Source organism: Podarcis bocagei (assembly GCF_964188305.1).
Source record: "Podarcis bocagei genome assembly, chromosome: 2".
Taxonomy (NCBI): domain Eukaryota; kingdom Metazoa; phylum Chordata; class Lepidosauria; order Squamata; family Lacertidae; genus Podarcis; species Podarcis bocagei.
Window position 1 is genome coordinate 8,179,518 of NC_138126.1, and position 27,010 is coordinate 8,206,527.

Below are 27,010 nucleotides of genomic sequence, written 5' to 3' on the forward strand. Positions count from 1 at the left end.
CTCCCCTATCTTACATTGCAAGATCCCCGAAACGCTGAAAGCAAGAAAAGGAGAAGAAGCCTTGTATGGAAATTGCAGAGTGCCTAACAGTTTCTGTGCAACGCTGAGCTCTTTGCAATAACAGGAAGTAAGCTTAAACAAAATTTTAAAAAATTCCTTCCTGTAGCACCTTAGAGACCAACTAAGTTTATTATTAGTTGGACTATAAGGTACTACTGGAAGGAATTTGTTTTTATTTTGTTTCGACTACGGCAGACCAACACGGCTACCTAACTGTAACAGGAAGTAAGCTTATAAGGAATAAAGGAAGGGTGCTGTCCCAAATGATTGGTTAAATTTTGCTGCAGTATATGAATATTCAGTGCTAGATGCTGAAAGGCAAAAGGGTATAAAAGCCCCTGGAACCTGTTGTTCGAGGCTGAGACTTTGGAACTCACTATTCTGAGCCACTTTGCTGCCGGTTACAAATACAGGAACTCTTTATTTTCTCTATTGCTGCATGTGAGTTTTCAATCAGCCTAGCAGTTTTGCAACAATGGTAAGGAGAATGTCCATGGGTTCTGGCCAAGCTGGCTCTGCTTCAAATATGTGTCCTTTTTTTTGGGGGGGGGGGGTTCTAGATGTCACTTGCTGGAAATCAACCTTCTTAAAGTCCAGAGTGCATCTCTGACTCCGCTCAGCATGAACCCCAGGAGGACAGGGTCACTTTCTACCGGCAAATGGTCACTTCCTCACAAAGAACCCAGTACAGTGGTACCTCGGGTTGAGTACTTAATTCGTTCCGGAGGTCCGTTCTTAACCTGAAACTGTTCTTGACCTGAAGCACCACTTTAGCTAATGGGGCCTCCTGCTGCGGCCGCACCACTGCTGCATAATTTCTGTTCTCGTCCTGAAGCAAAGTTCTTAACCTGAAGCACTATTTCTGGGTTAACAGAGTCTGTAACCTGAAGCGTATGTAACTAGAAGTACCACTGTACTTAGGCTGGGTTTTTTTTTGGGGGGGGGTGAGTTATTGTGAAAGGGACATGCAAAGCACAGTTCAGCCCCTTGGCATCCCTTTAGCCAATGATTGACAATTTCCTATGGTCATTGATACATATTCATTAAAGCTCAACCAATGAATAAATTTGGTGTGTCCTTTCGGTTCCAAGTTGCCTATTCCACTAGGTGGCGCTACTGGCTTATAAACTAATTAACCTGTTTACTAGTTCCAGGAACTGCCCCTGAGCAGGTGTTTACTGGAAACGCGTCCTGTGGTTTTGACAGTTTCTCTCTCAGAGTTATATCTGGATTTAGGTGGTTAGCTACGTCCTGCTACTTGCCTTTGTCAGGGGTCGTTTCTCAGAAATGGCTTAACCTCAGGTGCAAGCTACCCTAACCACATCCTTGCAAGCTTGCATGCTTGCTGCCTCTGCAAAAGGTGGCAAAGTGACAAACATGAGAAAGAGAAATAGTCTTTAGCTTTCTAAAATGGCTTTGTGCTTTTAGCTTTTAGATGGCCCTATAATATGGCTTCAGAGGTTCTTAGCCTGGCTCTCTATTGGTCATCCTGACCTTCACCCCTGCATTCCCCCCTTTCCATCACGAAAATGCTGACCGGTCACGGTTCTCCATTTTCGCTTGATGGACCTATAGGTGCAACATCATAGAGAGCCAGGATATAGGTACGTGTTGCTGCATTAACTGAGCGGCTTACCATTTGGCGTACAATCTGGATAAGGCAAGGCAAAAAGCATGATAAGAGTAATATGGTAACGAAGAGAAGTAAAATCACAAGCAAAATCTCTTTTAACCATGACCAACCTGGGAGCTAAGAACTAATTCAACTACATACACTGGGGAGACCTGCACCATCTAGACTAATTTTGTGGTACAAATCAGCCTGTAACACTCAGACCTGTTCAGGCTCTTAGCTACAGCTGTTGTCATATTCAGGAAGGTGTTTTCCCTCCCCCCGGTGGCCATCTGAGAGGTGAGAACCATCCGGAGGCGGGGTATGATCCACATCCTGATTCGAGGAATGTTCGGTGCCCCAGAACAAAGAACTGTACCACCAACACAGAAATACCACAAAAAGGGTAATACCACAGGCCAAAGGGATGGTGGCCCACGAAGGCCAGGGCATGGGGCCTCTAACTCCTGGCCCTGCTACGGCGTGAACAGCGTCTACCCACAAAACGTTCCCACTCTACACAGGGAAAAGTGGCCGCCTGGCACTGATACACTGTTAGGCCTCGGGAGCTATAGGGATGGCAATAGACTCTGTAAAGTTCAAAGGCTGGTCCTACTGGGTAGCGGTCACCTACGTGGTCTCTGACCAGGGCCTATGGAGGCTGAAGCCTGGGGTGGCAACCATTATGCAGCCACAAGAATACCCTACCACATTCAAGGGTATTAGATGTGGAGTTACCAGGCCCAGTAGTTCAGGCAGTATTCTGGGATTTTTGGGAGGCTCGAGCCACCACGACAACCACAGGTGGGGCTGCAGGATTTACTGGCACTTGTTCAGCAATTTCAATGTGCACCTGGTTCAGGCTCCCTCCCCTGCAATATTTGCATTAAGATAGGCTCCGTCCCATGCAACACCTGGATTAAGATTAGGACCTGGTCTACCAGATGGGGTTGGTACAGTGGTCTACCTCCCGATTGACAGTTGGTTACCCCCCCCCACAACAGCAAGAGCGGTCCAGAACTCGATAGATTTCGACCGTCTCTGCAACTTCCCGTAGGAGCAGTACCCATGTGCGCTGGACAGTGGTGTGGAAGAGAAGCCACAGTGGGGTAGTGGGATGTTTCAATACGGCAACCTCATCAAACCCCTGTTCCCAATAACCAATGAGCACGCCATTTCTTACCACTGGCAAGGCAAACCAGTCGTAGCAGAGGTCCGCAGGCCAAGAGGGTCGGTATGGCTCGGTGGGGTCAGGGCAATAGGACATAGAGCAAAAAGGGCAGTAGGACATAGAGCAAATCAATACAGAACATAATAGAGAAAAGGGGAAAGTCCTTGTGAAAGTCCTTGTGATGATCAGTCGCAGGATCACGTTGCCCGTGGCCCAATGCGTTTCCGGTAGCGTCAGACACAAGGTGATGATCAGACGCGTGTGATGCACCCAGGGAGTCACGTCGGCTACTCTCACCGCAGTTGGGATGGAGAGGAGGACGGTATACGGGCCTCGCCACTTAGGGATGAGGGGGTTGCGCTTCCACGCTGTCACCCAGCTGGAACTGGTGGACCGGCTCAGCGAGACTGCACGGTGTAGGCTCGAGGTAGTACCTGGAAAGGGAAGCAAACACACACGGGGACAGGAATTGCACTTGTTCCTGAGTGATGTGATCTCCCACCCGCCCCAAACTGGCGGGGATGTCTCGGACGAAAGGGGTTGGCCTGCCATACAAAAGTTCAAAGGGTGATAGTCTCAGTCTCTTGGTTGGAGTGTAGTCCTGACTCCTGGGTCAGCTTGGCCAAGTGGGTCTTCAAGGTGCGATTCATACGCTCAGGTTTTCCCGAACTCTGGGGTCTGTAGGCTGTGTGTAGCCTCCAGTTTATCTGCAGCGCCTTGCACACTTCTTGCACAACTTTATCAATGAAGGCAGGGCCATTGTCACTGCCAATACTTCTGGGGAGGCCAAATCGGGGTATGAGTTCATGTAACAGTTTCTTGGACACTTCACAAGGTATCTCTGTTCTAGTGGGGTATGCCTCTGTCCAGCCCGTCAGGGTGAAGACAAACACAAGCAGGTATTTGATACCCCTAGCTGGAGGCAATTCAGTGAAGTCCACAATCAGGCTTTCCATAGGGGTAAAGCCCACGTGTTGTACACCCGGTGGGGGGAGGTGGCCTTGTCTGGGGGTGTTCTTGGCGCACAGGACACACCCCTGGGATATAGCAGCAACTAGTTGAGAAAGGTTAGTGATATAGAAAAGTCTCCCAAGGTGTGCTCTGGCAGCTGGACCCCCTAGATGAGTGGACTCGTGGTAATTCTTCACAATCACGGTAGCCAGATGTTGGGGCACAAAAACACGGTTTTCTGGTAGACGGAACCATCCCTCCTGGAGTGTTGCTCCTTCCTGGCGTGCCCACTGTTGCTCCTCCGGTGTGTAGCGTGGTTCCACATCGTCTGGAGTGAGTTGTGGGATGAGGGCTGCGTTGAGTGCTGGTGGAGGTTTCAAAGCTGCTTCACGAGCTGCGTTGTCTGCCTTCCGGTTGCCCCTAGTGACCATGTCCCGGCCTCTCCCATGGGCTTTGCAGTGCATCACGGCAATCTCTTCGGGACCCCATACTGCTTCCAGTAACGTCTCAACTTCTGGACATTAGCCTTGCATCCTGCTGCCAATTGCAGGGCAATGCCTTTTGCTGTTGGACTTCGCCTCAAAACACAAACAACTCTTGGAGACTTTGGCTTTCTTAGAGCTCTTGGAACGGCTTGCCTGCCTTGCACCCCCACTTCTGGGTGCTCTGCTGCCTGAGGAACAACTTATTGAAGCGTAGAAACAGCTTCCCAAAACAGCCTCAGCCCCCTCTGGCCTTGGTACTTTTTCTGGGCATCCTCTAGCCCCCTCTGGGCTTTCTGGGCGTCCCACAGCCCCTTCTGGTCTGGCTGCCACTGTGGCCTGACATGCTGTCTTCAGTGGCTGCCACGCTACCCAGGGCTTCCTCCCTTGGAGTATTGCCAACAGCCAAGAATCACGCTGGCCCTTAAAATGTCTAGGACCCTTTGGTCTCTCTAGAACATCAGGCACGTCTGCTTCACAAGCTTCCACTGCGCCTGCAGACTTCTCAATGGGTTGGGCAAAGCCTGTTTCAGCCTCCTTATATTCCATAAGGGTGAGAACCAAATGGGGCACATTCACATGCATCTCCTGGCCAAACATGAACTTGTCTGCTTCTTCCACTAGTGTGGCGGTGGCAGTGACAGGCCACAGACAGGGTGGCCAGCCTTTCACTGTGGAATCTAATTGCTTGATAGTCTCAAAGGCTTCTTGTTGGGCCGGTCCCCACTCAAAGGGGTCTCTTTCCCTTCCTCTGGTAACTTCATTTAGAGGTTTTGCTAAAATACTGAAGCCTTGGATCAGGATTCTGCAAAAGCCTACTGCTCCACAACTTTAAGCTTGTCTTTTAGGGATATCACAATCTCTGCCTCTTTTTTTTTTGCAGTGACCTTTTGACAATTTCTAGATGGTCAGTATGTTCAGCAAGTTGTCTGGATAAATTAGCTAAATCTTCATCCCTTTTTTTTTTTTGCATTTTGTAAAGTGAGCTGGTTGTGTGAATCTTTCACTGATTTCAGCTCATTCACAAAACTTTGTTCTTTGTTTTTCTTTTAATTTTAGTAACTTGTTCAATTTCTCCTTTACAGAGATATGTTCATCGACCTGGGATTTAAAATGGTCTGTTCCTCCTTACATTCTATTCCTGTTTCTTGCAATTTTTTAGCTGATTTACTTATTTGTTCTTTAAGCAATTTAATTTGTGAGTCACACTCCATGAGTTTGTTGTTGTAAGTAACATCACAAGTCTTAATTGCAGAATGAAGATCTTTAACTGTTTGGCTAGTCTCTTTGTTTTGCCTAACAAATTCTTCATTCTCTTTTGTTTTACTAACGTTTTCAATTTTTTTTTTTCCCCTCAGCCAGTTCTGATTTTATTGCACTTAACTGTTCAGAAAGTTCTGAAAGCTTTCTGCCTCCACTGTTCACACCTTTGGTTTGTAGATCTTTCAGTAACTGGACTTCCCTTTCAGCCTTAGACAACACTATTTCCCTGTCTTGCATTTCATCCTCTTTGCACTTGATCTGACATTTCAGAATATTAATCTGCTCAGAATACACATTTGTATTTGAAATAATAGCAGAAATTTCTTTGTCTTTCTCAGCTAAAACCTCTCTGAGGTTGTCAAATTCTCTTCCATGCCTCTGGAGGTCTTGAATTAGTTGAGACCTCTCTTCTAAATGACTTGTGTTTAATCTATTAAGTCCTTCATTTGTCTGTTCAAGATCCTGTTACATTAATTCTATAGCAGCATCCTGTTTCATGCTCTTTTCTTGAAAGTGGGTATTTATTTATTTTTTCCTCTGTTAATGCAGTAATAACTGCTTACTGTTCTGTACACTCTTCTCCATAAACACTGTATTTCTTCTGGACATCTTCCCTCTCCAAAACCTAACATGAGGGAGTGACTTTGCAATGTTCAGTCCTGCATTTCTTCAACCAGGGGGGGTGATTGTCATCTACCACCTTCAGCCAGTTGTCTATATAGGGAATCTGGTCAGGATGTCCCCCCTGGTCTATGCTATAGTCTCCTCTAAATCTTTTCTTGAAGTTGTTTAACATGCATTGAAGGGGAATTACTGGACCTTTCAAGGCTTTCAAGTCTCCCCCCTCCCATTTTCAGTATGGCCCTGTACAGCGTCCCCACACCAAACACTCACACATTCATTTCGCAACTTTTCTCACCCAGATGTGGTCGCCCGACTGAGAAATGGAGTACTTGTTGCTACGACCCCAGGGGAATGCCCCGGGGTAACACACATACATGCACAAAATGCCTCTCTCGCCAGACGTTGTACCATACGCTAACCACCCTGTGCCCCTCCTTTCTCTCCTTCTTAATACCAAAGCGTGGGTGGTTGTCAGCAGTCAACCCTTCTACTTAATGCCACTATCCACGCTGGAGATGTGATCAGTATCTCCCTTCTCCTTAATTAAAAGGAGGATTTCCTATCCCATCAGGGCTTATTGCCATGTACTCACCCCAGCCGGCTTTTCTCTGCCCTGTCCTCCCAACCTCGGCTCTTCAAATCCGTTGTCCTCTGTCCCAGGATACAGCAAGAGGGTCAAGTTGCCTTCTGCCCCCCTCCGAAGAAAAGGTTCGGTGTGCACGTGGAAGCCAGGAGGTCTGTTGACCCTCCCCTGTCTCTGCCCAGAGGGCAAGGGAGCTGCCTCCTGGTCTCTGAGGACACTTAAAGTCCTTCTGATCCGAGTCACTTTTGGCACCAGAAATGAAAGGGACATCGGTATTCAGACCAGGAATGTAAAAATCAGGCAGCAAAGTTTCTTAAAGAAAAAGTTTTTATTTGGATTTTTGTCCGACAAAAAGCAAATAGGGTGCATTCAGAAAAATGAAGAATGCCCGCCCCCCCTTTGGGGCAGTCAACTTATATATCTTTCTGCAAAGCACAGTTCAGCCCCTTGGCATCCCTTTAGCCAATGATTGACAATTTCCTATGGTCATTGATACATATTCATTAAAGCTCAACCAATGAATAAATTTGGTGTGTCCTTTCGGTTCCAAGTTGCCTATTCCACTAGGTGGCGCTACTGGCTTATAAACTAATTAACCTGTTTACTAGTTCCAGGAACTGCCCCTGAGCAGGTGTTTACTGGAAACGCGTCCTGTGGTTTTGACAGTTTCTCTCTCAGAGTTATATCTGGATTTAGGTGGTTAGCTACGTCCTGCTACTTGCCTTTGTCAGGGGTCGTTTCTCAGAAATGGCTTAACCTCAGGTGCAAGCTACCCTAACCACATCCTTGCAAGCTTGCATGCTTGCTGCCTCTGCAAAAGGTGGCAAAGTGACAAACATGAGAAAGAGAAATAGTCTTTAGCTTTCTAAAATGGCTTTGTGCTTTTAGCTTTTAGATGGCCCTATAATATGGCTTCAGAGGTTCTTAGCCTGGCTCTCTATTGGTCATCCTGACCTTCACCCCTGCAATTGGGTAGTTTTTGTTTTGATAGTGTATCTTCTGTTTTTATATTGTGATTTGATTTTGTGAACTGCCCTGAGACCTGCGGGTATAGGGCGGTATACAAATTAATAATAATAATAATAATAATAATAATAATAATAATAATAATAATAATAATAATAATAATAATAATACTCCAGTTTCTCCATGTAGGTTTGGGCCAGGTCCAAGAGAGATGACATCCTTGTTACTTCTTTCTATGATTATTAGCTATTTTTAATAGTTCTTTCTATTTATATATCCTTATTAGAGTAGAATTACTTTTTAAGGATGATGTTAGGTTTCCTGTTTTATGTGAAAGCCACCTTCACTCACAAGTCCTGGGGAAAAGGAGGCATATGCTATGGCTCTCAATGGTCACTGCATCCTGCATGGGGCACCTGCTGGAGGAGAGGCTCCTGTACTCGGGGCCTGATCCTGCAGGGCTTTCTACACAAAATGGGGACTCCTCTCCTCGCTGTTCGCCCGGAGCAGCCAAGAGGTTCCTCCCGCTCAGCTCCGCAAGGGTTAAGCCGAAACCACGGAGCCAAGATTCCTAGAGCGGAAGGGGAATTCCTGCGCGAGAGGAGGAGGAGCTTCCGCTTCCTGTTCCGGGCCTGTCCCTCCTTCCTGTGGGACGCAGCTGCTTTGCCTGGAGGCGCCTCTTCCCTCTTCTTCCTTGCGGAGGAGCTTCTCCCGTTCTTTCTCCGCAGGGGAGGCTGCCTCTCCTGCCGCCTCCAGGTCAGATGCCGGGAAGGAGAGACGGAGGAAGGAGGAGGAGGAGGAGGAGGAGGAGGAATGTATGTATGGTGTTTTGGGGGCTGGTCTTGGGCAAGGGGGGGGGGCGATTTCAAAAGTCTTTATAGGGGCTTCGGGGTTCTCTTCCCTCCTGCGTGTCGTGAGCGGAGACCATGTTGCAACACTTTATTTCCCTTAATAAAGATCAGGCTTTCCAGCCGCTTTACTGTCAATATATTCTGCTTGGGCTCTGCTTCCTCTCCGACCGTATAAGAGATCTCTTATACCGGCTCTAGATACCCCAGGAGGATATTAGAAGTATTATACTTAAGACGACACCTTGCCTTGGAGTGCTTACAAAGAAGGGAATGGTTTTCTTCTTCCAGGGATTGGTGAGCTTCGATGAGGTGTCTGTGCGTTTCACAAACGAGGAATGGGCCTTGCTGGATCCGGGCCAGAGAGCTCTGTACGAGGAAGTCATGGAGGAGATTCGTGAGATGATGACATCTGTGGGTACGGATCTGTTTCTCCTTGATCCATAGCTAGCAAAGGTGTGAATTATTGTTGGTGTACCATCAATGAGATCACTAGAAAGCACTTTGTAATTTCTCCTGGACAAAGGAACATTCAAAGACCCCTGTTGGTTCAAAGCAAAGGCCCACGTAGTCCAGGATTCAGTTCTCACGCTTGCCAACCAGGTGCCTATAGGAAGCCATCAAAGAATGGACCCATTGGCTATGAGTTACCTGCCTTGATTTCCCTTTTTTTCTGGCCAGGGAGGTCTCTTGTTGGATTGGGTGAGGGGTGAACAACTGCATGTCACGGAAACAGAAGGCTGAAGAGGTCTGCTGTGTGCTGCTTGCGATTTATTGCATTGGGGGAGAGTCCTAGTCTGCCTAGCTGCATAGCTTGCAAAGCAGTGTGCAGGGGGGAATGGATGGAGTGGCATGGATCTGAACCTACTCTCTGTCCCCAACGACTCACAGGGAGAATCGGAGGACCCAGCTGATTTGGGAACTGAGCCTACACAGGAGGGTTGTGCACGAGAGGGGGAGGTCCTCAGGCCTGTTGGGGAAATGTCACCCAACACCCAACTTACTGTTCTGGCTCCCAAACATGTTCTAAGGCCCTTGTCCAGTAAATGTGCACCTGTTATCCTGCAGCACAATTATTTCTGGATTCTGCTTGTGGAAGGGAGAGGAAAGAGTCGTGGTGGGTATCTTATTCTGCCACCTGAGTAGAATGCCCACAAGGACCTCTTTTCCCCCATAAGACAGGTGTAGGGACGCCTGGCTCCCTCCCAGAAGTTGCTGGATCCCAACATCCTCTCTGTTGACTGTCCATGTTTGCTGGAGCTGATGGGACTTTTTTCAGCTGCATTTGGAGAGCCAAAGGTTCCCAGTTCCTCCCTTAAGGACTTTCAACTTTAAAAAAACCAACACACTTTATCCTGTTTCTCTACATCAGTGTTTCCCAACAGGGGCCCCAGGATTTTCCAACGAGGTCCCAGGTGAAAATTATGTAAATTGGGGGGCTGTACAGCATGAGGCTAGGGAGCGACAGAGGGAAGTGAGAAGAAAATGGAAAAAGCCATTAATCATTCTGTTTTGGTTTCAAAATCCTGATTGGCTGGCTATCTGCTCGGCCAATCACAAGCAGGTAAGGGGGTGGCCCACCGGGGCAGCGTAGCGCTGCTGCTGCTTCTGTTTTCCTTTGTGCATTTTCTTAGAGCAGTCCTGGTTTGTTTCCAGCTGGAGATGGCCATCTCTGAGGCTCTGGTTTTGACCACTGCTTGTAGCTGCCACCAGTGCTTGGCCAGGTGGCGGCCTGGGCCTGATTCTGAAAGACGCAGGGTGCAATCGACACCAGCGCCTAGGAGATCGGGGCACAGGGCCTGTCGGCAGTGTCGGCTTACCCGAGTGGATTTGTCTGGTGCCGCTGACTTGCATCTAGAAAATTGCTAAGTGTCTACTGTGAACAAAGCAGTACTGAGTTCAATGGGCCTTATCCCCAGGTAAGGGTGTGTGGGGCTATAGTGGTTTTTCTAGGCAGCCAGGGCTCCTCCGGATGACTAGATCTTTTGCACCACGTCAGTGAGGACCACTTGCTTTTAAAATTCTCCCAGATATACAGAACTCCCTGTGCTCTTTTTGCAGACTACCCAAGTGTCCCTATTTTCCAAGGACAGTCCTGGATTTACAGAAGCCGTCCCAGTTTCTGATTTGATTCCGGAATGTCCTGCTTTTAGTTAGGATGTCCCTATTTTCGCCAGAGAAATGTCGGAGGGTATGGAGTTAGCCGACCCCCGAGCCATCTGAAGGCAGCCCTGTGTAGAGAAGGGTTTTAAAATGTTTTATTAAGTTTTTATATATGTTGGAAGCTGCCCAGAATGGCTGGGGCAACTTGTCAGATGGGCAGGGCATTAATAGTAAAATGATTATTATGGAATAGGACATACCTATTTTCATCGGAGATAAGTGGGAAGGTATGCTTTTGGACTGTGGTTTGTAGGTTTCTCCCTCTGTGTCAAATAAAGGTGAAGAAAAGGTAAAGTACACCTTGACGGCTAGGTCCAGTCAAAGGCTACTTTGGGGTTGCAGCGCTCATCTCGCTTTCAGGCCGAGGGAGCCAGGGTTTGTCCACAGACAGCTTTCTGGGTCATGTGGCCAGCATGACTAAACCGCTTACAATCATTTTTTCCCCTTTAAAAATCCTGATTGACTGAATACAGTGGCGTAGCGTGGGGGGTGCATGGGGGGCCGGCCGCACCGGGTGCAACATCTGGGGGTTAGGGTTAGGGGGTGCAAATCCACGGGTTAGGGGGTGCAAATCCACAGGTTAGGGGGCGCAAATCCACGGGTTAGGGGGCGCAAATTACTTGCCTTGCCCTGGGTGCTGACAACCCACGCTACACCACTGACTGAATATCTGCTCAGTGACGCACAGGCAAGTCAGGGGGCAGCCTAGCAGTACTTTTATTTATTTTTTCCTTTTTGCATTTCTTGGAGCAGTCCTGGTTTGTTTTCAGCTGGAGAGGGCAATCCTTGAGGCTCCTGTTTTGACCACTGCTTGTTGCTCCGTCAGTGCCAGGCCAAGTGGCAGCCTGGGTCTGACTCCGCAAGAGGTGGGGTGCAGTCCTCCCCAGGGCCTAGCAGATCAGTCCGCAGGGTTCATCGGCAGTGTTGGTCTGGCTCTGCAAGACGCGGCACAAAATCCACCACAGCACCTAGCCAAGTGAATTCGTCTGGTGCTGCTGACTTGCATCTAGTAAATTAGTGTCTACTCAGAACAAAGCAGCACAGTGTTAAGTGGGCCTTACTCCCAGGTAAGGGTGTGGGGCTATGGTGTTTTTTCTAGGCAGCCACTGCTACTCCGGATGACTAGATCTTTTTGCACTAGGTCAGTGAGGACCACTTGCTTTTTAAAATTCTCCCATATATACAGAACTCCCTGTGGTCCTTTTTGCAGACTCTCCAAGTGTCCCTATTTTCCAGAAACAGTCCTAGATTGACAGAAGTCATCCCAGGTTCTGATTTGATCCTGGAATGTCCTGCTTTTCCTTAGGACGTCCCAGAGAAATGTTGGAGGGTGTGGGGTTATGTAACCTCCAAGCCATCTGAAGGCAGCCCTGTATAGGGAAGAGTTTAAGTTTAATGTTTTATTATGTCTTTATATATGTTGGAAGCCGCCAAGTGGCTGGGGCAATCCAATCTGATGGGCGGGGTGTTGTTGTTGTTGTTGTATAGTTGTGTCTGACTCTTCGTGACCCCCTGGACCAGAGCACGCCAGGCACTTCTGTCTTCCACTGCCTCCCGCAGTTTGGTCAAACTCATGCTGGTAGCTTCCAGAACACTGTCCAACAATCTCGCCCTCCGTCGTCCCCTTCTCCTTGTGCCCTCCATCGTTCCCAACATCAGGGTCTTTTCCAGGGAGTCTTCTCTTCTCGTAAGGTGGCCCAAAGTATCAGAGCCTCAGCTTCAGGATCTGTGCTTCCAGTGAGCACTCAGGGCTGATTTCTTGCAGAATGGATAGGTTTGATCTTCTTGCAGTCCATGGGACTCTCAAGAGTCTCCTCCAGCACCATAATTCAAAAGCATTCATTCTTCGGTGAGCAGCCTTCTTGATGGTCCAGCTCTCACTTCCATACATCACTACTGGGAAAACCATGGCTTTAACGATACGGACCTTTGTCGGCAAAGTAATGTCTCTGCTTTTTAAGATGCTGCCTAGGTTTGTCATTGCTTTTCTCCCAAGAAGCAGGCATCATTTAATTTTGTGACTGCTGTCACCATCTGCAGTGATCATGGAGCCCAAGAAGGTAAAATCTCTCACTGCCTCCATTTCTTCCCCTTCTATTTGCCAGGAGGTGATGGGCCCAGTGACCATGATTTTAGTTTTTTTGATGTTGAGCTTCAGACCATATTTTGCGCTCTCCTCTTTCACTCTCATGAATAGGTTCTTTAATTCCTCCTCACTTTCTGCCATCAAGGTTGTGTCATCTGCATATGTGAGGTTGTTGATATTTCTTCCGGCAATCTTAATTCTCGCTTGGGATTCATCCAGCCCAGCCTTTCCCATGATGCATATAAGTTAAATAAGCAGGGAGACAATATACACCCTTGAGGTACGCCTTTCCCAATTTTGAACTAACTGTAGCTTCTTGTCCCACATGGATGGGGTATTATTAGTAAAATTATTATTATTCTTCTGGAATAGAACGTATCTATTTTCATTGGAGAAATGTTGAACGGTATGCTTTTGGACTGTTATCTGTAGGTTTCCTGCTCTGTGTCAAATAACTGGGATCAAATAAGTGCTGTTTACTTTTTATAATACAATACAAGGAAGATCTCCCTCTGGAGTTTGCAGACTCTCCTTCCTTGGAGGTTTCTAAGCAGAGGTTGGGTGGGTATCTGTCATGGATGCTTGAGCTGAGATTCCTACGTTTGTATGGGTTGCACTAGAAGGATGACTCTTGGGGTCCCTCCCAGCTCTAGGATTCTTATGTTTATCTGCTTCAACAACGTTTCATTATGCTCCTATTATTTTATGTAGTTGTATTTTGTATAAATCATAAAAACATTATGATAAATAAATTATAAAAGAGGTTCTATTTACAAACAAAACATTTCAGTAGCTACCTTTCTACCGGTAGGAAGGGGTTGGGGGCCACAGGAAGGAAATGAGGTCGGAAAGGGGCCACGGTTGGGAAAAGATGGGGAAACTCTGCTCTGCATCATGTTTCCAAATTTAAGAAAGGGAAGGGCTGGCTGCCATTTAGATGAGGAGGATTTTCTGTGGATGATGCAAAATACAAAAGAGAGACGCAAGCAGATTCAAATCAGCATTAAAAGTCCTGTGTGGATGAGGCCTTAAACCAGGGGTCAGCAAACTTACTGAGCCTGGGCCGGTTCACTCCCCCGGAGATCTCAGCATGGGCCAGATTGGGCGAGCGCACACCCGCAGACACTATTTCTGGCGTGGAGAAGGCGCCTCCAGCTTCCTATTGGTTGCAGGAGTTTGCTGTATCCAATAGGAAGCCCCGCCAGTGCCGCGGAAGTGAGTCGCCGCGATGCGCTGGTTTAGCGCAGCGTGCAGAGACTTGCAGAGCGCGTGGCAGGGTTCAGGGGTGGCTCGGGGGCCGGTTAAATGACCCCCCTGGCCAGATGTGGCCCAGGAGCTGTAGATTGCCAACCCCTACCTTATAGAGACACATCATTTTACCACTTTTCCTTTTTAATCCATTAGGAGATGTTTCGGAGTTCCTGACTGAAGGAGAACAATCAGAACCGTCATGTGAAGGAGCTGAGGAGCAGAAGCAGCAACGGAAACAGCGGGTTCAAGTTGGAACCTACAGAAAGGAGGGGGCCCAAATGCAGAAGGTGGGGAGGGAATCCACTGCTTCTCAGGTTAATGAAAATCAGATTGGCAGAGAGAAGCATGAATGTACTGTGTGTGGAAAGAGATTTCCTTATCGCTCAATGCTTGCTTCACATCAAAGAGCACACTCGGATGAAAAACCATATAAATGCTGGGAGTGTGGAAAGAGTTTTAGTAATAGTGGCTCCCTTACTTCGCATCAAAGGACTCATACAGGGGAGAAACCTCATAAATGCTTTGAGTGTGGAAAGAGCTTCAGTCAGAGTAGCTCCCTTAGTAGGCATCACGCAATCCACACAGGGGACAAACCGTATGAATGCTTGAAGTGTGGAAAGTGTTTCCGTCAGAGGAGCAGCCTCACTAGACATGAAAGAACTTACACAGGGGACAAACTGTGTGAAAGCTTGATGAGTGGAAAGAGCTTCCATCAGGGGAGCATCCTCACTAGAGATAAAAGAACTCACGCAGGTGAAAAACCTCACAAATGTTTGGACTGTGGGGTGGGCTTCAGGCACAAAGGCACCCTCACAAGGCATCAAAGAATTCATACAGGGGACAAACCTTATGGGTGTTTGGAGTGTGAAATGAGCTTCAGTCGCAAAGACTCCCTTATTTTGCATCAGAGTAGTCACACAGGAGAAAAACCTTATAAATGCTGGGAGTGTGACAAGAGCTTCCGTGAGAGTGGTGCCCTTACTCGGCATCAAAGAACTCATACAGGGGAAAAGCCTTATACCTGTTTTGAATGTGGAAAGAGCTTCAGTCAGAGTTGTCACCTTATTGATCATCAAAGAACTCATAGGAGGAGAAACCTCATTAATGCTTTGGAAGAGCTTCAGAGACATTAGCTCCCTTAATATGCATCATACAACCCACACAGGGGACAAGCCATATTATAAATGTTTGGACTGTGGGGAGAGCTTCTGATATAGTGACTCCCTCATGAAGCATCAAAGAATTCATACAGGGGACTGTATGCAGTGTTGAAAGAGTTTCAGTTGCAAAGACTCCCTTAGGTAAAGATAAAGGGACCCCTTACTATTAAGTCCAGTTGCGAATGTCTCTGGGGTTGCGGCGCTCATCTTGCTTTACAGGCCGAGGGAGCTGGCGTTTGTCCACAGACAGCTTTCTGGGTCATGTGGCCAGCATGACTAAACTCCTGGCGCACAGAGGAACGTGACGAGTGCCAGAGCGCTCCCTTCCTGCTGGAGTGGTACCTATTTATCTACTTGCACTGACGTGCTTTCGAACTGTTAGGTTGGCAGGAGCTGGGACCGAGCAACGGGAGCCCACCCCGTTGCAGGGATTCGAACCGCCGACCTTCAGATCAGCAAGTCCAAGAGGCTCAGTGGTTTAGACCACAGCGCTACCTGCGTCCCTCAAAAAGACTCCCTTACTTTGCATCCAAGAACTCACACAGGAGAAAAACCTTATAAATGTTTGGAATGTAGAAAGAGCTTCATTCAGAGTTGTCACCTCACTAGCCATAAGATAATTCATACAATGGATAGCCCTTACAAATGTTTGTAGTGTGACAAGAGCTTCAGTTGGCAGCGGGAGGCCCCATTAGCGAAAGCGCACCTCAGGTTAAGAACGGTTTCAGGTTAAGAACGGACCTCCGGAACGAATTAAGTTTGTAACCTGAGGTGCCACTGTAATTACTCCCTCCCACACCTCCCTGTTCTTCACGCCACTCTCTTGCCTGCTGTGAAAAGTGCGGTGGAGATTTTGTGGCTGGAATCCACCACCCCGAGATTTAAGAGTTCCATTCTTTGCTGACTGAGCTGTCCATGAGATCCGTTCAGTGGATATGTATTTAGATCAGCTGGGTATATTGGTAAGCTATATGAGAGAGCTGGTGGAGCCAGTGTGGAATTCAGCAACAGTTAAGTTGGATATGATATTGATTTGGCCTATTCTTTTTTCAGAGTAGACAAACATAAATTTAAAAGTTAAGTTTTATATTAATATTTTGTGTTTCCACATGAATCATTTGCATATTCTGTTGTTTATTTTTTTACATTTAGTGTGTAATGTGCGCTGATTTCTGCTTGATCCCCTTTCACTCATATCTTTCATAGGTTAAAAGGCATTTCCTGGTCTTCTGTTGATTTATTTAAAAGAAATCTCTCCAAAAACGTTTTAGCCTCTCAGGTCCTGTTTGTTCACCACACTCTTGCCCATTTGGGCAAATTAGGAACTTCATTTTCAATGTTTTCATGAATTCTTGACCACCATGCATCCAGGTAAGGTAGGGGAAAGGTAATCAGAAGAAAGATGTTGGGGACCTCTGGAATTGGTACTTCCTAGTAACAGAGAGACCTGAATCTGCAGCCTCTGAGGAAGGGGGATTTGCTCATGAAACCTTGAACATGACCTCAGAAGAGCCTAGCTGGTGGATCAGGCCCTTAACCCACCTAGGCCAGCACCCTATTCCCCCAGTGACCAAGCAGATGCCTCTGGGAACTTTGCAACCAGCAGCGAGTACAACATGCCTCTTTAGGTGATTCCCAGGAACTGGCAATGAGGAATATACAGTGGTGCCCCGCAAGACAAATGCCTCGCAAGACGGAAAACTCGCTAGACGAAAGAGTTTTCCATTTTGGAGGTGCTTCGCAAAACGAATCTCCTATGGGCTTGCTTCGCAAGACGACAATGTCTTGCGAGTTCCTGCGGGGTTTTTCCCCTCCCCCCCTTTTTCTAATCCGCTAAGCCGCTTATCAGCTGATCCGATCAGCCGATAAGCCGCTAATAGCGCTAATCTGTCAATGGGCTTGCTTTGCAAGACGAAAAAAACCGCTAGACGAAGAGAATCACAGAACGGATTCTTTTCGTCTTGCGAGGCACCACTGTACTGTCCAAAACAAGTGGAAGCAGTGCACAGCCATAATGGCTGGTGGTCAGTTGTAAAAGCACGTGAACGTAATAGGCCGCATGGTAACAATCACAAGTTATTTACTAGAAACTATTTATCAAAAATTAGATGCCACTTCTCATAATGTCAAAATCAACATCGTGACATAATATAATAAAACGTAATTTCTTCATCTCTTGTATTTTTCTGTCTGACGTATTCCTTAGAAGAGTGGCATGAAATAGTCTTCTAAGCGTCCAATAAAGATGATTGGGTTGGCAGACAAAAGAAACTGGCACTGATGGCTATGAATTTGTCTATTTCTCTCTTAATTGGTGCTATTACTGCATTTTGCATTAGTGAATTGCAGAGTTTAACAGTGAAGAAGTGCTTCCTTTTGTTCGTCCTTAATCTGTGCACAATTAGCTTCATTGGATGGCCTGGAAAGGCAGTATCCTAGAGGGAGAAACACCTCCCTCTCTCCTATTTCTAAAGACCATGAATACCTTTATACATCTCTATCATATTTCCCCATAAGTGCCTTTGTTTCAGATTAGTAATTCCTCATATTCCATGTTTTGTTTGTTCTTTTCCCAATGTTTTCTGAATCTACAAAACAGTGGTGCCTCGCAAGACGAAAAGAATCCGTTCCGCGAGTCTCTTCGTCTTGCAGTTTTTTCGTCTTGCGAAGCAAGCCCATTAGCGGCTTAGCGGATTACTGCTATTAGCGGCTTAGCAGGCTTAGCGGATCAGCTGATAAGTGGCTTAGCGGATCAACTGTTAAGCGGTTTAGCGGATCAGCTGTTAAGCGGCATAGCGGCTTGGGAAAAAGGGGGGGGGGAAACCCCGCAGGAACTCACAAGACATTTTCGTCTTGCGAAGCATGCCCATAGGAAATTCGTTTTGCGAAGCACCTCCAAAACGGAAAACCCTTTCGTCTAGCGGGTTTTCCGTCTTGCGGGGCACCACTGTATTATTTTTGAGGTCATGCAACTGGATCCATACAGTTTTATAAGGGCAGCTGCACCACAGATTTGTATATCAGCACTGTGATATTGGCAGCTTAGTTTTGAATCTTTCCCTAAAACGGCATTGACCCATTTCACTACTTTCACATCCTGCGCCAATTTCTTTACTGAGCTATCAGCTATGATCCCAAATGTCACTTTCCTTCTCAGTCATCACCAATTCAGATCTCATTTGCAGATGTGTTAAGTTAGGATTTCTTTTGCTTGAAGGTGCACTATATAAATTTGCTTACATACATTTGGTTATGTCATTGTCTTTAATACTGTTTTCCACCAGTTTCCCCAAAACAAACATTAAACTACCGTATTTTTCGCACTATAGGACACACTTTTTCCCCTCCAAAAATGAAGGGGAAATGTGTGTGCGTCCTATGGTGCGAATGCAGGCTTTCGCTGAAGCCTGGAGAGCGAGAGGGGTCGGTGCGCACCGACCCCTCTCGCTCTCCAGGCTTCAGGAGAGCCCCACCGCCAGCCCCACAAGCTCGGGGGACAGCGGGAGAGGCGCAGCGCGCCATTCCCGCTGTCCCCCGACTTGGTTAGAAGGCTGGCGGGGGGTGAGCCTGCTCCTCCCCGTCGCCAGCCCCGCAAACTCGGGAGACAGCGGGAGAGGCGCAGCGCGCCCTTCCCGCTGTCCCCCAACTTGGCTAGAAGGCTGGCGGGGGGGAAAGCCTGCTCCTCCCTGTCGCCAGCCCCGCAAACTCGGGAGACAGCGGCAGGGGCGCAGCGCGCCCTTCCCGCTGTCCCCCGACTTGGTTAGAAGGCTGGCCCAGCCCCGCAAACTCGGGGGACAGCGGGAGAGGCGCAGCGCGCCATCCCGCTGTCTCCCAACATGGTTTGGAGGCTGGCGGAGGGCTTCTTCCTCCCCCAGCCCCGCAAGCTCCCAGAGCGATGCCAAAGCTGTGCGCAGCTTCGGCATGGCTCTGGGTCCCGTTCTGGGGGAGGGGGAAGCTCGGGCTTCCCACGACCCAGGCCTGCGCCTGGCGGGGGGGGGGATAAATTTATTTTGCCTTTATTTCCCCCCCCCCCCAAATCTAGGTGCGTCCTATGGACCGGTGCGTTCAATAGTGCGAAAAATACGGTAACTAACGTGCAGTTTTCTGGAAACTAAATCCTTTACATTGGCTTCCCTGTTGGAGGAAAAGAAGCTGGGCAGTCTCACAGACAAGTTACATATTTTTGTTAGAATACTTGACTTAGAATTCTTAAACTAATGGGTAAATTCCATTGGCTTTGGGTGATTTCTGAACACTTAAGATCTCCAGTTGCCCATTTTCCCACACCTTACCCTGGATGGACTACGAATAAGGGAATTGCTTTCCTTTTCCAGGGATCAATGAGCTTTGAGGGGGTGTCCTTGAATTTCACCGATGACGAATGCTCCCTGCTGGATCCAGGTCCGAGAGTGCTGTACAAGGAAGTCATGATGGATATTTATGAAATGGTGGCTTCTGTGGATAAGGTCCTTTCCCCCTTGATCAATAGCTAGCGAAGGTGTGAACCCCTGTTGGTGTAATATCAATTAGAGAGGGTGTTCTTAATTTCCCCATGGCAAAGAATGTATGAAGAGCCCTGTTGGGTCAAAACAAAATCCTATGTAGTCCAGCATTCAGATGCACACAGACACACTTGTGAAATGTGATTTTACAGACATCAAAGATTAGACACATTGGTTAAGAGTGACTTACCTTGATTCTCATTTTTCTGGCCAATGAGGTCTCTCGTTCCGATTGGGTGGGGGGTGAACTTGCTTTTTCAATAGGATTGTTCTTACAACTGCAAGGCGTGGAAACAAAGGCTGAAGAGGTCTCATGTGTGCTGGTTGCAATTTAATAATAATAATATCTTTATTGTCATTGCCCCCTCTCGGGGACAACAAAATTACTGCTTTTAGGTTAGTCATAGACTGTTTAATCACATAGTTTGCTTAGCAGCATACACGACAGAATGATGGTGTCGCAGATATCATGCATTACTATTCATTGCATTTAGTTGCTTTTTCAAGGAAGGTCATCTCAAAGCAAGTCCATGTAGGTTGCAAAGATTAAGGCCACAATAATTCTTTAAGTTAAAGGCCAAAAGCCTGGCTGAAAAGAAATGGAAAAAGTGTATTTCTGAGGTTTGATGGCTCATAATACCACTTTCTCTAGGAGTAATATCATAAAATTGTATATCAATGGAGGTTTCAAGTTTTATCCTTCTGAAATGTCCAGACTAGGGGAGGGTTCTTGGTGGGATATATTTGTGCTGCCTGTGGTTCACCCACCTCCTTTTCCCTAACCTCCAGCCCAAGGAATCTTCAGAAGGGAGTTGCTGCCGAGTACACTGTGTGCTTTTTAATGAACTGAATAGAATGAAAGAACCTGCAGCACAAATATAAGATAAGGGACAACTGACTTTCTTAGTAGGAGTCTTAGTAGTCTTAGTAGACCACTTAGGAGTCTTAGTAGACCACAAGCTTAACAACATGAGTCAACCGTGTGATGCAGCAGGAGCAGGAAAAAAAAATCTATTCTGGGCTGCATCAACCAGATTGGTGTCAAGGGAAGTAATAGTACCACTCTATTCTGCCTTGGTCAGACCACACCTGGAATACTGTGTCCAATTCTGGGCACCACAATTTAAGGATTTTGACAAGCTCGAAAGCCTTAGGAAGAACACTTGAAGAAGCTGGGCATGTTTAGCCTTAGGAGGAGACTGAGAGGAGATATGATAGCCATCTTCAAATATTTTAAAAGGCTATCACATGGAAGAGGATACAAGCTTCTTTTCTCCTGCTCAGAAGGGTAGGACTTGAACCAATGGCTTCAAGTTACAAGAAAGGGGATACCGACTAAATGTGAGGAAGAACTTTCTGACAGTAAGAGCTGTTGGACATTGGAACAATCTCCTTTAGCGGAGATTCCTGCATTGCAGGGGGTTGGACTAGATGACCCCTGGGTCTAATCCAACTCTGCAATTCTATAATTCTGATTCTAATGCTCCTTCCTTTCAACTTGCTTGTTTTATTATATATTTTAAGTAAGGATGTTGAGATCAAATTGTTATTGTGCATTTTAACGTATATGTGTGCATTTTATATAGGTGCAAGCCTCCTAAACATGACACTATTGATTTACTTTGAGACATTGTAACTTGCTCATCAGCAAAATAGGCTCCCAGAATCAGGAGAATGGGAAAAAGCCAAGTTACCTGTTCAAAACTGGTTCTTCTTACAGTGACAAGCTGTCACAGATCAGTGGAGGGAGGTGAAGACCTGGTTACTTCTTTTACGATTACAGTATTTGGTTTATTTTAAAATAGTTATTCATATACATATATTCTCACCATATGAGAGTTTAATGCCTCTTTAATCTGTTCAGTGGTAAAGATTATCTTTTCTACGATCTCCTACTCTCAATTTGGAGAAAAGATGGGGCATTAATAATGATGATGATGATACGAAGGCTGCCCATTATTAATATAATAATAATAATAATAATAATAATAATAATAATAATAATAATAATAATACTCCGGCTCTCAGTGGTCACTGCATCCTGCATGGGGCACCTGCTGGAGGAGAGGATGCTGCCCTCGGGGCCTGATTCTGCAGAGCTTTCTAGAAAAAATCGGGACTCCTCTGCTCGCTCTCCGCCAGGGGCAGCCAAGAGGTTCCTGCCGCTCGGCTCTGCAAGGGTTAAGGCGAAACCACGGCGCCAAGATTCCTAGAGCGGAAGGGGAAATTCCTGCGGAAGAGGAGGAGCTTCCGCTTCCTGTTCCGGGCCTGTCCCTCCTTCCTGTGGGACGCAGCTGCTTTTCCTGGAGGCGCCTCTTTCCTCCTCCTCTTCCTTGCGGAGGAGCTTCTCCCGTTCTTTCTCCGCCGGGGAGGCTGCCTCTCCTGCCGCCTCCAGGTCAGATGCCGGGAAGGAGAGACGGAGGAAGGAGGAGGAGGAGGAAGGAGGAGGAGGAATGTATGTATTTGGGGGGGGCTGGTCTTGGGCAAGAGGGGGGGCGATTTCAAAAGTCCTTATAGGGGCTTCGGGGTTCTCCTCCCTCCTGCGTGTCGTGAGCGGAGACCATGTTGCAACACTTTATTTCCCTTAATAAAGATCAGGCTTTCCAGCCACTTTACTATCAATATACAGTGGTACCTCGGGTTAAGAACTTAATTCGTTCCAGAGGTCCGTTCTTAACCTGAAACTGTTCTTAACCTGAAGCACCACTTTAGCTAACGGGGCCTCCCGCTGCCGCCGCCACACGATTTCTGTTCTCATCCTGAAGCAAAGTTCTTAACCCGAGGTACTATTTCTGGGTTAGCAGAGTCTGTAACCTGAAGCGTATGTAACCCAAGGTACCACTGTACTCTGCTTGGGCTCTGCTTCCTCTGACCGATAGAGATCGCCTGAGAGAGATCTCTTATACGGCCTCTAGATACCCCAGAAGGGTATTAGAAGTATTATACTTATGACAACACCTTACCTTGGAGTGCTTACAAAGAAGGGAACGGTTTTCTTCTTCCAGGGATCGGTGAGCTTCGATGAGGTGTCTGTGCGTTTCACCAACGAGGAATGGGCCTTGCTGGATCCGAGCCAGAAAGCTCTGTACAAGGATCTTTTTCGCCTTAATCAGTAGCTAGCAGAGGTGTGAATTATCGTTTGTATACCATCAATGAGATCACTAGAAGGCACATTGGTAATTTCTCCTGGATCAAAGGCCCATGTAGTCCAGGATTCTGTTCTCACGGTTGCCAATGTGGGGAAGAGGACTAATGTGTTTCTGAGTGTCAGAAGAGGAAGAATATGCACAGCAGTCCTTTGCAGATTTACTCCTAAGTAAGCTCCACTGAGTTCAATGGGTTGTACCTTTCGGTCAATAATGTGTGAACCATGCCAGCCTTAAGAAAGGATAGAGGAAGCAGACAGATTAATTTGGAAACAGAAAAAAACATGTTTAAAAACTGTTGGGGACTGTTGCAGAGGGGATGCCCCATTTGAGCTTCTCCAGGGGCAGGAAACTATCTAGGGCAGGTGAATCTCTGGAGGCTCCCTTTCCTTTTTTTTTCCATCCCAGGAAAATGCTGCTTGTTTTGCCTTCAGAGCTCCTTAGGAAGGATGAAAGTGTCTGATCCTGCAAACCTAGCGAGGATGGAAGGAGGAAGATGGACGGTTGACCTGGTCAGGCTGTCTCCCACCACCTTTGAATGTTCCCTCCCAGGACCTCCAGAGGGATCTGGTGAGTTGCAGAGAATGGAGAGGGGGATTTGGGGAGATGTTTGGAGCAAGAAAACGAGGAAGACTACTGGGCTGTGAGAGATAAAAGGTAGAAAAGGAAAGGAATGTTTTTCAGTGGTGGCATGGGTGCGGGATTTTTGGTGGGGGGGGCAGGACTTTTGTTAGGGAGGCAGAACCGGTGTGATTGGTCAGTTAGTTATGTGTTTCTAATGTTTTACTTGATCTGGGGGGCTGCCCCCCACCCCTCCTTGGCTACGCCCATGAACGGTGGTGTGAAGAAAATTCTTTTTCAGAGTATAATATTGTGTTGGGTCCTGAATCTTCTGACACTCACTGGTATAGCTGCAGCAATTGCCAGATCAGGGACTGAATGGGCTTCATCTGAGTATTCAGACAGATTTTTTTGGTTTGCAGCAGCCAAGCTGCCAGGTCAGCAGTGAGAGACTTGTGGGTCATGGCGGCAGTACCTCTCTAGCCCACAAAGCCATTTTCCTCAAATCGTGTCCTGCTGCCCCACATATGTGGTTTAAGGGTGGGACGTGCAGGGACCAGGATGTGACTGCAAAGGATATGTATCAGGAGCCTGAAAATGCACCGCTGATTGTTCCTTGGCACCTGAGACAAGATAAGGACCACTTACTTTTTAAAATACTCCCATATATACAGAACTCCTGGTGTGCCTTTTGCAGACTCTCCCAAGTGTCCTTATTTTCCAGGGACAGTCCCAGATTTACAAAAGTCATCCCAGTTTTCAGATTTGATCCTGGAATGTCCCACTTTTTCTTAAAAGGTAAAGGTACCCCTGACCGTTAGGTCCAGTCACAGACAACTCTGGGGTTGCGCGCTCATCTTGCTCTATAGGCCAAGGGAGACGGCGTTTGTCTGCAGATAGCTTCTGGGCCATGTGGCCAGCATGACTAAACCGCTTCTGGTGAAACCAGAGCAGCATACAGAAACGCCGTTCTATTTACAAGCAAAACATTTAAATAGCTACCTTTCTACCAGTAGGATGGGATGGGGGCCACAGGAACGAAACAAGGTCAAAAGGGGGCCATGGCTGGGAAAAGGTTGAAACTCTGTTCTACATTATGTTTCTGAATTTAAGAGAGGTTAGGGCAAGGTGCAAGTTAGATTAGGAGGATTTTCTGGGGATGATGCAAAATGAAAAATAGAGAGGCATCAGCTTAAATTCAGCATTAAAAGTCCTCTGTGGATGAGGCTTGAGAGAGACACAGCATTTACCAGTTTTCATTTTTAATCCATTAGGAGATGTTTGGGGGATCCGGACTGAAAGAGAAACATCAGAAGTGCCTCATGAAAGAGCAGAGGAGCATAATGCGCAACGGAAACTGCGGGTTCAAGTTGGAACCTACAGAAATGAGGGGACCCAAATGCAGAAGGTGGGGAGGGAATCCACCGCGTCTCAGGTTAATGAAAATCAGATTTGCAGAGAGAAGCATGAATGTACTGTGTGTGGAAAGAGATTTCCTTATCGCTCAACGCTTACTTCGCATCAAAGAGTGCACTCGGGTGAAAAACCATATAAATGCTGGGAGTGTGGGAAAAGTTTTAGTCAGAGTGGCTCCCTTACTTTGCATCAAAGAACTCATACAGGGGAGAAACCTCATCAGTGCTTTGAGTGCGGAAAGAGCTTCAGTAACAGTGGCTCCCTTAATATGCATCATACAACCCACACAGGGTACAAACCAAATTACAAATGTTTGGACTGTGGGAAGTGCTTCAGGCACAGTGACTCCCTCACGAAGCATCACAGAATTCATGCAGGTGAAAAACCATACCAATGTTTGGACTGTGGGAAGAGCTTCAGGTCCCATAACTCCATCATGAAGCATCAAAGGATTCATTCAGGTGAAAAACCATACCAATGTTTGGACTGTGGGCAGGGCTTCAGGCATAGTGACTCCCTCACGAAGCATCAAAGAATTCATACAGGGGACAAACCGTATGAGTGTTTGGAGTGTGGAAAGAGCTTCAGTCGCAAAGACTCCCTTACTTTGCATCAAAGAAGTCACACAGGAGAAAAACCTTATAAATGTTTGGAATGTGACAAGAGCTTCATTCGTAGTAGCCACCTCTTAAGACATAAAAGAACTCATACAGGGGATAAACCTTATAGATGCTGGGAGTGTGGAAAGAGTTTTAGTCAGAGTGGTCACTTTACTTTGCATCAAAGGACTCATACAGGGGAGAAACCTCATCAGTGCTTTGAGTGCGGAAAGAGCTTCAGTAACAGTGGCTGCCTTAGTAGGCATCATACAACCCACACAGGGTACAAACCAAATTACAAATGTTTGTACTGTGGGAAGAGCTTCAGGTACAGTGACTCCCTCACGAAGCATCACAGAATTCATACAGGGGACAAACCTTATGAGTGTTTGGAATGTGGAAAGAGCTTCAGTTGCAAAGGCTCCCTCACGAAGCATTACAGAACTCACACAGGAGAAAAACCTTATAAATGTTTGGAATGTGACAAGAGCTTCGTTAGTAGTAGCCACCTCACAAGACATAAAAGAACTCATACAGGGGATAAACCTTATAGGTGCTGTGAGTGCGGAAAGAGCTTTAGTGACAGTATCCGCCTCACAAGACATAAAAAACCTTCCAAGTGTTTAGAATGTGGAAAGAGCTTCTATTGCAGCAGCCACCTTACTAAACATCAAAGAATTCATACAGGGGACGAATCTTACGACTGTTTGCAGTGTGGGAAGAGCTTTTGTCACAGTAGCTCCCTTACCCGGCATCAAAGAACTCATAGGAAAACATCTTAGAAGGGATTAGAGTGGGGAAAGATCTTCAGTCACATCAAGATCTCCTACAGGAAGCAAACCAAAGACTGTACTCAGTGTTAGAAATTGCTTCTTTATCTTTGGTTTTAATCTTGCTTACCTCCCTCTGTTTAATCATAGGCGTTTGCTTGTTCTTTTGAGCCTAGTCTGCCTCCTAATGTCCACAGTTGAGTAGCAGGGTTTTGTGTTAGATTTTCTTGGTTTATTGGCTTCTCCTTGCATCATGGCAGTCTGAACGTAGGAGGGCGAAGAGTGGGCTTGCATTAGACAAGGAAAGAGATATTGTGTAGATGAGGCAAAATAAAATATAGAGACACAAGCAGTTTCAAGTCCACCTTAAAGTCCAGTGTGGATGAGGTCTTTACACAGTCTTTTACCAGCTTTCTTTTTTTATTCACCACCACAGCAATGATTTGTACCCTGCCCGTCTAATAGGGTTGCTCCAGCCACTCTGGGCAGCTCCCAACATATATAAAAACATCTCCCATTAAAAGGTTTCCTTCTATAGGGCTGCCTTCAGATGTCTTCAAGGTTACTCATCTCTTTGACATCTGATGGGAGGCCCTCTGCCTGCTTCCCTGTAGCTTCTCACATTGAGGGAACCATCAGAAGGCCCTTGGTGCTGGACCTGTGGTCCTGCTGTGGCTCCAAAACTTGTTGATGTAACGGAGTGCTTTCCTAATAAAGAACAAAACTACAAATTGCTTCCAGTAGCACCTTAGAGAACAACTAAGTTTGTTATTTTGTATGAGCTTTCATGCGCATG

The 27,010-nt window shown here is 46.8% G+C and overlaps 4 protein-coding genes across 5 annotated transcripts in view; all 4 read left to right on the top strand.

Annotated features, from left to right (window-relative positions):
- The window catches only part of LOC308580402 (uncharacterized protein), a 40,661-nt gene that overhangs the window by 13,401 nt on the left and 250 nt on the right, over window positions 1-27,010 (top strand). The gene's annotated exons all lie outside the window — the stretch shown is intronic.
- On the top strand, window positions 27-27,009 carry LOC308580680 (uncharacterized protein). 2 transcript variants are annotated; one of them, XM_081182692.1, is made up of 3 exons: window positions 27-538; window positions 8,852-8,978; window positions 24,704-27,009. In XM_081182692.1, the coding sequence occupies exons 1-3, from the start codon at window positions 536-538 to the stop codon at window positions 26,224-26,226; spliced, it is 1,653 nt and encodes a 550-aa protein (XP_081038818.1). In that variant the 5' UTR covers window positions 27-535; the 3' UTR covers window positions 26,227-27,009. The 2 variants fall into 2 exon arrangements, with proteins under 2 accessions (XP_081038818.1, XP_081038817.1); XM_081182691.1 differs by lacking the exon at window positions 27-538 and adding an exon at window positions 8,340-8,527.
- LOC308581068 (uncharacterized protein) lies at window positions 8,879-15,525 on the top strand. Its single transcript, XM_081183524.1, has 2 exons — window positions 8,879-9,016; window positions 14,214-15,525. Exon 2 carries the CDS (start codon window positions 14,339-14,341, stop codon window positions 15,191-15,193), a length of 855 nt encoding a protein of 284 aa, XP_081039650.1. The 5' UTR covers window positions 8,879-9,016; window positions 14,214-14,338; the 3' UTR covers window positions 15,194-15,525.
- The window catches only part of LOC308581031 (uncharacterized protein), a 58,207-nt gene continuing 53,153 nt past the window's right edge, over window positions 21,957-27,010 (top strand). Inside the window, exon 1 of the mRNA XM_081183472.1 lies at window positions 21,957-22,117. The gene's annotated coding sequence lies outside the window, so the exon portion shown is untranslated. The remainder of the gene's footprint in view (window positions 22,118-27,010) is intronic.